This window comes from Squalius cephalus (assembly GCF_949319135.1).
Source record: "Squalius cephalus genome assembly, chromosome: 10".
Classification (NCBI taxonomy): Eukaryota; Metazoa; Chordata; class Actinopteri; order Cypriniformes; family Leuciscidae; genus Squalius; species Squalius cephalus.
The window spans coordinates 35,152,262-35,164,752 of record NC_137131.1 but is presented as its reverse complement, the minus strand read 5'-3'; the positions used below and the strand labels follow the sequence as shown (position 1 = coordinate 35,164,752).

The 12,491-nt window shown below is 36.0% G+C and overlaps 1 protein-coding gene across 1 annotated transcript; it reads left to right on the top strand.

Moving 5' to 3' along the window:
- Positions 1 to 3,049: 3,049 nt before the first annotated feature.
- dnpep (aspartyl aminopeptidase) lies at positions 3,050 to 12,398 on the top strand. Its single transcript, XM_079882887.1, has 15 exons — positions 3,050 to 3,135; positions 3,472 to 3,562; positions 3,870 to 3,958; positions 4,287 to 4,400; positions 4,607 to 4,732; positions 5,039 to 5,163; positions 5,280 to 5,364; positions 7,531 to 7,638; positions 8,354 to 8,431; positions 8,551 to 8,631; positions 8,718 to 8,878; positions 9,989 to 10,028; positions 10,126 to 10,227; positions 11,019 to 11,186; positions 11,864 to 12,398. The coding sequence occupies exons 1-15, from the start codon at positions 3,130 to 3,132 to the stop codon at positions 11,912 to 11,914; spliced, it is 1,425 nt and encodes a 474-aa protein (XP_079739013.1). The 5' UTR covers positions 3,050 to 3,129; the 3' UTR covers positions 11,915 to 12,398.
- The last annotated feature ends 93 nt before the right edge of the window (positions 12,399 to 12,491 follow it).

Genomic DNA, 12,491 nt, shown 5'->3' with positions numbered 1-12,491 from the left:
ACCTGCATCAAGCAGTATTAATAATGAAATTATTTCTATTTCTGAAGATGATCTGAATTGCGAAAAGTGGAGATCAACACCTTTTTCCCTATACAATCTCATAGATTTTAAAGTGTGCAATTTCAGATCTTTTGGGCTGAGGGATCAAATAAGGCATATTATTGTTACAAGCCTCTGATGGCTTTCCATGGTTTTTGTCAAATCTATTTATAGAGAGTGTAAGAGGACTGGAATTCCATCATTACAAAAGCTTCTCTGGAAGCCTTCAACTGCAGGAGAGAGAGACCACAGGTGACAGAGAATATAAACAAATCTTCTTTTCCTCCACTCTCCCACTCTCCTCTCACCCTGTTCTATCTCTTTCGGCTCTATATAAGGTGCACAAGTATAATGAAGTAAAATTATGAAGATATGTGTTGTATTTAAAGTTGCATTCAGCAATGTTTTTTTCATTCAAAAAGTTTGAGACACACACACACACACACACACACACACACACACACACACACACACACACACACACACACACAAAATAAAATAAATAATTAAAAAATTGTGAATAGAGCATAAATTCCACCTGAAACATTTGGAAATATTGGGTAATGTTACATTCACGACACAAGGTGTCAGTGTATGTCCAAAAAGACATGTAAAAATGTACACAAAAATGTAAGCCAATTAATCATCCTGACAATAATTTGGTCTATTGTTTGCATTTTCTCTATTTAATGTGTAATTCTGAATATAATAAAACAATAAATGCAAAACAAATACAAATAAATAGGTAAATATATAAAAATATAAATAATTGCTGTCCAGAACAGATGAAATTGTGACAAACTCGGAGAAGAGTCTTTAAATCCTTGCTTGGCAACAGGGAAAGCTGTTTTCTATAAAACTGCTTTAATTAGAGAGTGTGACCTTTCACTATCAGATGTTGCCATGGTATTATTCACATAGAAGCTGTGACATTTAGTTTTTTTTTTGTGACTGAATAAAAATATGCTGTGGTCGAAAACATCACACCCTAAAATTTCAGGGATGTTGCTGCCAAATATCACTCAGATAAACTTGCAATTCCTGGATGAGATCAAATATTTTATTTGTTTCTTAGAACAGGATAGGACAAACACACACACACACACAACTGAAAATGCATGGACGGTTTCAAATAAATGTTACAGGATAATTCCAAACAACATAACGATTTGTACAACTGTGAATTCCAGATAGACTGTGAAAAATGCTATATGTTATTATGAAGTTTTGTGAATCATAGCTTAACTTCATGCTTCAGGGCTGTGTGCTCTTGTGATGGGAAGCGGGGAAGATCATGTTTCTAAATATTGTATTGCAACCAGGCAACAGTACAAAAACATAGACATACAAATACAAGTGAATTTAAAAAAAAAAAAATGTATGTAGGCTACTCATCTCTGGGCATTAAAATTATTTTAATATATTTCTGTTTTTTGAGTGAACACGTTTCCTTGCTTGCCATGATTCCCCCAGTTTCCTTACTTTCCCATGACTAAATTATATATTATATTATATTATAAATATATTATATTATATTATATTATATTATATTATATTATATTATATTATATTATATTATATTATATTATATTATATTATATTATATTATATTATATTGACTAGGACAATAAGCTGTTTTAAGTTCTTCTTCAAAGACCATAACTTGGCAGGATGATCCTGAAAAAAGTGCACAGACACATATCCGTCTGACACTAGGTGGCGCTATAATAAGGCCATGTACATTTTAGATCTTAACTCTGAAACCGTAAGAAACCAAATTCCTCTGAATCATTAAGTCAAACACTGCAAAATATAAGCCATTTTGAATTTCTTGAAAAATCTATGTTTTCTAACTAGCTAACTATCTAGATATGTGTTGCATGGAATTTGGCATGGATCATCTCAATGAAGCCAATTAAATTTTGAGGCATTGCCTAATGTCTGAAGAATGTGGGCTGAATGCAAAGGCCAAACAGAACTTGATACAGATAGACAAAAAGACATTCTGAAGATGCATGACAAGTCAAATTCTGCCCATGTATCTCCTAATGTAAAAACTGTTATGCTGAAGAAAGCATTTGCCCCAAAGAAGATGCATTCAAACATTTCCCCACTGTAAACACAATCACTGAAGATAAAAAGGTTTTGACCCATGTAACCTTTTTTTCAAATAAATAAGCTATTCAGTTTTACATAGGCCTACCAGTGAAATTCAAACAACATAAGAACAAATAAACTTGCAAGCAATAGCCAAAAACAAATGAAATAAACACAGTTTTAAGATGTTCAGGAAGGCAGAAATGTAATAATCAAATGTAAAATAACACTGTCTTCACCCTATAAATGAAATACAGATTAATCCTTGTTAAAGCTGGAAGTTTTTCAGTCAAAAGCAAGGAGTGATTTTCTCTTTGTCTTTTTAGTCGTTTGATTAACATTTTGCTGTCACTTTAAGACCTAATGCACGGATCAAATTGACCATATCTGATTTCTCAGCTTATATTAAATCTGCATATTTGTGATAATAACCACAGGCAGGGCGTTATTTATCTTTATAAAGGCGGATTTTTTAAAACTTATTAAATGCATCCATCGTCTTTAATGTCAAATTCTTACATTTGTAAAAATGTTATTGCAAATTCAGTTACAATAAGACACTATAGGGTTGTTGCCAATCAAATCAAATAATTTACACAGCAAAATTACAACAACAATAAATAGCCTATTAATTTTTTTATTTTTTTTTGAATAATATATAAATATAGCCTACAAGTAAGAAAAAAAATGCAATGATACATTTTCACATTCCATGCCATATATTTTTAATATGTTTAGGCTATGTCAAGTATTATATAATGCATAGAATAAAGTTACATGATGCAAGCAAAACTTGGTGCAGTGGGTATATGAACTGCCTTTGTCAATGTAGCATAGACTGTAAAAAAAGATAGTCATTAAAAGAGCTATTGCACCTCCAACCACTAGAGGGCGCAAAACTTCTTCTGCTACCAGTTCCAACCAGACTACAGCAAATCCCCCTTGCTTCCTGCGTTCATGCCCTGAACTGAATGTGAAAGTCCACTTTATCATATGCAGGTAAGAACGGTTGACGGGTAACTTTAAAAGTGCTGTGACAGTGCAGAGATCCGTATAGTGTTCCTTGTGTCGGATTTCCGGTAATTCTGCAAGTGTTGTAGTTTGGTTATATATGTATCGGTGTTTTTTTTACATTTGTACTTTATTTTTTGTTGTTTCTAATTTATTCATGTGCATAAGCTTACTAAAGATATGAAAATTTCCAAAACAATGATAATAAAAATCTCCAAAACAAGAATACAGTTGGTTTCACGCTGTCACTAATAGAGTGAATAACGTCTCTGCATATGACTGACTGCTTGTGCTTATATTTACTGTTTCCTCAATTATTTTCAGTCTTTCATCATGAAAAGCTCCAAAGAAGCTGTACAGGCCGCTGCCAAAGAGTTTCTTACTTTTGTCAATAAAGGAGTTTCACCATACCATGGTAAGAATGACATAGGACTGATTGAAATGCTGTATATTGAGCTGAAAGCCATGACAATGTATTATAGAGAAATGCATGAAAGTTTGAGCTCCACTTTGTCTGTAATATGATTACCCAACTTTACAGTCTGACTAGATATGGGTCTTGAACATTGTTCCTTACTTGCTGATAGAGCTCCAGATATGGTTAATAGATCTTGATCTAGACTTTGAAAGAATGCACCTTCACTTTTTCCCTAGATCACAAGATTTGTAATGTCAGTTTACAGTCTGTATATCTCACTTTTCCTTTCTTCTCCGTCTTGCAGTGGTGGAGGAATGTAAATCCCGCCTGCTGAAGGCTGGTTTTACTGAGCTCAAGGAGGCTGAACATTGGAACATTAAACCTGCCAATAAGGTGTGTGCGTGCTTAAATCTTAGCATATCATAATAAGCCCCTACAAATGGGGGGAGGCACTTTCAAAGGTGCATTTTATAATGTAGTTATAATAATATATAATATAATAATATTGTAATGCATATTATATATTGCAAAAAAAATCACTCTTCAAACACTTGGATGATAGCAGGCAGATGTGTAGAAACTTGTATAAAAAGGTCCTGCTCATCTTACAAAATGTCTTCAGCCATATGTAGCTTATTCTATAATTTTTGGACAGAATGAGAAACATGCTACTCATCCTTATCTTTTCACTGTATTTTTACTGTGATCTTTCCCTTTCCAGTACTTTGTAACCAGAAATTACTCCACCATTATTGCCTTTGCTGTCGGTGGTCTCTACAAGCCTGGAAATGGTTTTTCAATGATCGGGGCTCATACGGACAGTCCATGTCTGAGGGTGAGAAGGACAAACACCTGATGCCCTGTGAAAGGGCTTTTTGATATAGATTACATATCAGTTCTCTGAGTGATCTGTAGTTTTGTTTAGTAATTACATTATAGCAGTCAGATCACTGTATTGCGCATTAATGTAAGTAGAGGATACATATATGGGTATCATTCTTAATTTCCTGTGTGTGTGTGTGTGTGTGTGCGCGTGCTCAGGTGAAGCCACGCTCTAAGAAGACAAAGTTAGGCTTCTTGCAGATAGGAGTGGAGTGTTATGGAGGGGGAATCTGGAACACATGGTTTGATCGTGACCTGACCATTGCTGGACGTATCATGGTTAAGGTAAACCTCTGGCTGCGTTTACACTTGGCATTTAACATGCGATCATCGTGATCCAATCAAAAGCAAACTTACTGCATTCTACTGAATCTAAATCTACCTATCGTGATTATCACGTCCTCGACTAGGGGCCTATACCATGAAGCCGGTTTAGATTATTAGCCAGGTATATTTCAGTTTAGTTTTTGGTGCTGTTATTGTTATAGTTGTGGTGTGGACTCTGCTATTTTATTTTACATTTAGAGCGATTTTTAACACTATATCGTTATCATTTTTACCAATGTTGTCAGTCTATTTCTCTTTGTACAGAGCGAAGGCAAGCTTGTGCAGCGTCTGGTTCACATTCCCCGTCCCATCCTCAGGATCCCGCACCTTGCCATTCACCTGCAGAGAGACATCAACGACTCCTTTGGACCTAACAAGGAAAACCACCTGTAAGCACTAATTTAGCCATAGGAAAAGACAGGGAGCAGGACAGGTGGAGCTTCGGACAGATGTGGATAAGCACGCTGGAACGCTGCTGATTTTTGTGTATTTTTGTCCGATGTAGAGCACCTTTCCTGGCCACTGCCATACAGGAGGAGCTGGAAACAGGAACTGCCTCCTGTGGAGATGCCTGTAATGCAACATCCATCGTAAGATCATGCAAATTCATGCTTTAGGTGTACAAAACCACACAATCCTGATTACAGTTGAAGTATATGCTTTCTGTGCAACAAAATGACAAATAATAGGGCTGTCAAGCGCTTAACATTTTTAATCTAATAATTACATAATGTGCCGATTCGAATTAATCACGCATCCGTTTTGGCAGAGAAGTTACCCCTCAAAAATAATTGAAGTTATTTATTTTGCTAGATGAGAAAAGCATTGAATAGACATTACAAAAAGTAGCTTTATAGAAAAAAATATTTTGATTCGCCACAGAATTTATTATACATAAACTTTGACCATACCTTTTAGAAGCTGCATCTGAAGTGGCATTTTTGGTTATATTTACACAGACTGTTTAATGCAGCTCAGAGGTGGCATGAATATGAAGGAAAAATGAAATGATACTCTAAATATAAACTAAAACCGCCAGTAGGTGGTGGCAAGTCGCTTTCTTAAGGAGTCAGTCATTCATTCAAACGACTGATTCATTCAGGAACGAAGCAAGTGACCATCTATGAATGGGTCACGGCTCACTTTTGTGTCTAAAATGTAACAATAATAACTTCTTGTTTATTTAACTGTTGTATAAAAACAATATCACATTTGCAATCGTGCAGGTATTTGGGGAAACGGCACTCTTTTAATTAATGATTCAATTTAAATCTAATTAATAATGGTGCATTGATCAGGAACTTTTAGGCTTAAATTTCATTGACCCATAATTTAACACTGTGATCATCATCCAATATTGGTCTGATTTGCCAATGTTTTACAAAGAGACTCATACATACGTTGGCCGAGAGAGCTCAACGCGCTGCAACTGAAGAAAACACATTCAAATAGAAAAACACCCGCAAATTAAGAAAACATCTTCATCTGCTTCACAACACATGTGTGCTCCAAATACTCACAACACAACCAAATACAGAAACGCGCTGCAAACGTTCAAAACAGAAACAAATACAGAAATGTGCTGCAAATAGCACAGACCACAACGGAAATGTTTCCAGAGGACCCCAATAAGTGACGAATCCGGCTGGGACGTGCTTACAACTCAAAGTCTACTTTATATTATTTTTGCAAAACATACAGAGATGACATGTTTATGACATACAACTTTGTATATAATATACAAAATGTATTAACAATATGTTCAATGTCATCAGAATTCTAATGAGCTGAAAACTAAAATAAATAAATAAAAAAGATAGAGAAAAAGAACATGAGGGAAAGATATTAATCTATACATCAGTTACATTGTACAAATTTTGTCATGTTTAAATAAGTTTCATAAGAAATGTTAGGTAATGTGGGGTCCAAAGATGAGACACTCACACACAGATATATAACGCATATTTTAAAACCTTTTTTGTATAAAATGTATATTTATTTGCATCAGTTCTGGTAATAACAGCTATTCAGCTAACATTTTGTTATCATTTATCATTCCAAACCTATCAGACTTTCGTTCATCTTTGAAACACAAATGAAGAATTATTATTTTTTTTTTTTTTTTGTAAAACCTGAGAGATTTCCATCACTCCATTGAAAGTCCATTCCATCAAATTTTCAAGCTTCAAAAGTTTATAAAGACATTGTAAAAGTAATCCATCTGAATCAAGCCGTTTAACTTCCAAGTCTTCCAAAGAGATGACCACTTTATAGGATGAACGAGTTTAATTTCAGCTTTTATTCACATATAAACATTGATCAACTCACATATATAGAGCACATCAGATTTGGCCAATGGCAGCTCATCCTCAGGCGAGAGCAAGCCTCATTGGTTCTTGAAGAAGCTCAAACGTGCTTGCATGACATGCGAGAACAAACCTTATTGGTTGTCATGCGTGAAGCAAACACCTTTGAGCTTCCATATTAATGGAACGACATGAAAGCGAGTAAGCCAATAATAATTTTCTTATGACCAATATTCAAATTCTATACTATAGGCCTATTAAGTACATTTAAAATATAACCCAAATTCAGTTGTAGAATGCTACAAGTGAATTTAGACACCACAACATTACAATGTGCAGTATGAAAAACAGATATTTTAAGATTTCTGATTTCGACTGATAACAATTGAACAAGTGACCAATCCTTGTGTAAACATTTTTCTCAGTGTTTTTGCATCAATGTGTGTTCAGGCAGAGAAGCATCACCCTGCACTGATCCAGATGCTGTGTGGACAGCTCGGGGTCGAGCCAAACGCATTACTGGACTTTGAGCTGTGTCTGGCAGACACACAGCCTGGCGTAAGTCTCTTCGTCTTCATGTTAGACAAATACCCAAAAGATCTGTTTTTGCTTTCTATCCCTTGTGAAAAATAAATATGCCAAAATGTATCTGAAAAACATTTATTTAATGCTAAGTATACTACAAATACATTTACATTTTGTATGTACTTATTATAAATACCCTGCAATTTTGGTAGCCTAAATTGATATACTTAAAGTCTGCTAAATTGTAACAACTAAATTTGTACTTTAGTTATCTGGAAGTAGTGCATGTTTATCAGAAAGTCTCAAGCAATATGTCATTAAATATGTTGCTGGATTTGTACTATACTTGGTATGAAATAAATGTATTTAAAATGCATTTTGGTATAGTTTTGTTTTTTACTAGGGTAGTCTTTTTCTTTCTTTCTTTCTTTCTTTTTTTTTGTTGAGGTTTTGCACAAAATTGTGCTGACATAAAGAGGATTAGTATGCAGGGTACATTTGTGCTCAGCAAAGAGAATTGCTGTTATTTTTACCCGACTGAAGAGACGCCTTTAAATGTGAGAGTGGGACTCCCAGCAGAATTAAGCATTACTTTAGAGAATCTGGAAGGAACAAGACGAAGAGCTCTAATGGCTCTCATTTCCATATGATTTACACATAAACTAACTGTCGGAACTACGGCGGTGGGTTCTCACCTGGGCTTTTTAACTGATTATCATGAGTTTCGACATGTTTTTGTGTTCTGCAGGCACTAGGAGGTGTCTATGAGGAATTCATTTTCTCTCCTCGTCTGGACAACCTGCACAGTTGTTTCTGTGCCCTCACGGTACGTCTGAACACAGAGAGCAACATCTTATTAAATATTCAGTCATTCACTCACTCACTCAGAAATGATCTGAGGAGTGATGATAAATAATTAATGCATAATTATGTCTTCTCTCCCAGGCACTCATGGACTCCAGCACACCTGATTCTCTAGCTAAAGATCCAAACATCCGTATGGTTACCCTATATGACAACGAAGAGGTGAGACAAAAACAAAATGCAGTATTATGAGAAAATGGTCACTAGTCTCCTAACCCAAATAATTTGGCTTCTTGGTTGATCAATAGGTGGGATCTGAAAGCGCTCAGGGAGCTCAGTCTAACCTGACTGAGTTGATTCTGCGACGCCTAGCTTCGACCCCTGACAATCTGACCGCCTTTCAGGAGGCAGTGCCACTGTCCTACATGATCAGTGCAGACATGGCACACGCTGCACACCCTAACTACCAGTCAGTCTCTTACTATGCCAGCTTGTTTGTTCCTTTATCCACATACAATGTATCATCACTATGGTGACACTGGAATTTGTGCCTTTTTTGTTTTAATAATAATCATATTTCCCAGTCACAAGAAATACCTGGGAATTTTCTAATTGTTATTTTCAGTCTTGGAAGTAATAAAAAATAATCAAATCTAAAGTCAGTATCAATAATATTAAGCAGCACAACTGTTTTCAACATTGATAATAAGAAGAAATGTTTCCCGAGCACCAAATCAGCATGTTAGAATGATTTCTGAAAGATAATGTGACATAGACGACTGGAGTAATGATGCTGAAAATTCGGCTTTGGCATCACAGGAATAAATTACATCTTAAAGGTATAGCGGAGGATTTTCCCGAATTTTAGAAAAGAACCGCCCTCTTCACTTTTTGAAAAAATGCACATGCGCAACACTCTACCTGCTCCCGAGAGGGAACGCCTATTAAACGTGTGCACGAGAGAGCATGCACGAGCTAATCATAGCTTACATTAACTTTTACTAGCAGTGATTTTAAATGGATTTCTCTAAATAGCATGTCAAACTTTACCTGTCAAGAAACTTCACGACTGAGGCATCAGTGGGAAGCCCAACCTGTGTTTTGAGCACACGCCATCGTGTGAATCGTGTGCACGAGCACGTACGACGGCCTTACGTAAACATATCACCAGAATGATTGACACTTAGGAGGACCAATAGTCTTGATGATCCACCCGGAAAAAGAAAATCCTCCGCCATACCTTTAAAGTATATTAAAATAGAAAACAGTTATTTGAAATTGTAATAGAATTTCACAAGATTTCTGTTTTTAATGTATTTTGATCCAGTAAATGCAGCATGAGAGATTTCTTTCAAAAACATTAACAAAAAAGAATGTTTTGCATAATATGTGATGTATATATTTTGTTTACAGGCTGGAAATTGTCCTTAATAAAATGATTAATTGCGTTATTATTAATTATCCAACTGGGCAAGGGTCAATGACAAATAAATGTCCACGTTAAAGTAAAGGAATATTAGTTTTCTAGTTTAAAACGTATTATATTTGTAATGTATAATAAATATTATTCACCTTACAGGGAGAAACATGAGGAGAACCACAGGCCAGCTTTTCATAAGGTAACAAACATACGCACTAATGCCTCTTTAACACATTCATGAAGTCTTCGGCAGAGCCCAGTCAGCTAAACCTCTCACATTGTTTGTTCTGGATCAGGGTCCAGTCATCAAGTTTAACAGTAACCAGCGCTATGCCACCACTGCTGTAACTGCTGCTATATTACGAGAGATTGCAGGAAAAGTGGGCGTACCTCTACAGGTAAGCAGAACATTCCCTCCTCCCTTCTATTTCATTATATCCTGCTTCACCATCTGTCAAGATTCTTCTGCCATATAAATCAGTTAAAGTGCTCCTCATTATCTGAGCATTACTGCTCTGAAGACATGAAATGCAAGAGAGAGCAGTTGATTACTATCGTGTGGTTTGTTTTTGTTGGTAGCCATTTAGAATGTTTATTGATGTTTGAATATATCTAGAGAATGCCATCTCTCTTCATACCATTGCTTCTAGCAACAGGCTGCTCATAAGACCGTGTGGGATTCATAAACAAAAGGGTGCAGAAGAATGATAGAAAGAGGGTGAATGAAATCTTAAGACACTGTTTGTATACAAAATTAACAGTGATATAAATGACTCTCTTCTCTCTGTGTGGAATGGGCATTGGTATTAATATTTAAAAGCCTAAATTCAATCTGTTCATCATATAAAGCGATCGTGTCTTCAGGAAATGTGGACTAAACCGCTTGATTCATATTGATTAGGTTTTTTACGATCTGAACTTTTTGAAGCGTCAAAGTGGTAGTTGAGTAACTGTCAATGGAGGGACATAAATCTCTCGAATTTCATCAAAAAGATCTTCACTTGTGTTCTGAAGATGAATGAAAGTCTTAAGGGTTTTGAACGACGCCAGGGTAATTAATGACATAATTTTCATTTTTGGGTGAACTATCCGTTTAAATTTAATGTGAAATGTATTTTTTGTAAAGCGACCTTATGCATGTGGAAAGGCGCTATATAAATAAAAGGATAAAAGGCTTCTTCTTCCACAGGATGTGATGGTTAGGAATGACAGTCCATGTGGAACAACAATTGGTCCCATTTTAGCAGCTCGTTTAGGAATGGCAGTCCTGGATCTCGGGGCACCGCAACTTGCCATGCACTCCATTCGTGAGATGTGCTGCACATCTGGAGTTCTCCAGACCACCACCCTCTTTAAGGTAAACGCCAGCTTAACCGCATAAGGTTTGGTCATTCAGTATTATAAGGGCAAATATAAATCTAAAACACTCCTATTTAGTTGTAAAATTTGGAGTTCTGTGACAATTTTAATATTAAATGGCCATGGTTATTAAGTGAATTATTTCATAATGACAAATCGAGCATGTAAATGCTGATAATAAGCTTAACGAAATGTCATTTACTCTTCATGTTGTTTCAAACCTGGATAACTTGCTTTCTTCCATGAACACAGGAACATTTTTGAAAGATTGCGTTGGTCTGTCCTTTACGACTATGAAGAATGGAGACTGACGGTTTTTAAGTTTCCAAAAAAGCACCATGAATGCATCATAAAATGTTGCTATATTGGTGAATAAATTATTCGCAGAGGTTTTGTGAACGGGGTCAACCAATATATATTAAAGAGTAAGAAGAGCACTTTTTGAAGCTTCATGCTCCATTCATTGTAATTGCATGAAAAGGAGTGACAATTGCAATTTTTGACATTTTCATCTTTTCTGTATCATGGAAGAATTCAAGAAAAATGGGTTTGGAACAGCATAAGGGCGAGCACAGTTTTGGGTGAACTGTTCTTTTAAGGATTAAGGAAGGATTGTCTAATGAATGTTTTTTTTAAGTCTGTTTTGGGTTGTAATAACTGTGTTGTAATGTGCAGGGCTTCTTTGAGCACTTCCCCATTGTACGAAGCACAGTAACTGTGGACTAGACTGAATCATCAGAACCATACAGATGGGATTCATGGACGTCATTATTAGCGAAATCAGTATCACTTGTCCAACACCCATTCATGTTCTCATTGTATCAACCACTGCCATCTGTTCATTTGTCAACATATATCCATTTGTTAATCACTGCTTGGTGAAGATGGAGAGTTTAAACACTCATATACTGTGGTAGGCCTACTTCAACAATGTTTCCATGCACTCAACTTTGTGAACTTGCTAATAAAACCGATAAACCTATGATGCCTTGTTTTCATGTCTTCCATTATTGTTATTTGCATGTCATATGTGCCTTGAATATGTAAGCATTAAGTCCAAACCACAGACCAGCAGTGGCCATTATGATGTAATTTGTGTATTACTCAAAATAACTGCATTAATGTACTGATTGTCGTGCCCACTATCCGGGTTTTCAGTCTGTCCTGCCCTCTCACCCCCTCCCTTCAGGAGCGCACTGGTGCTGCTTCTCGCAAACACTCATCTTTATCGCACTCTTGCCCACGTCTCGTGTTTCTGAAGTTTGGCACGCGAGCAACATCACATTGATCGCTGTGTCATCTA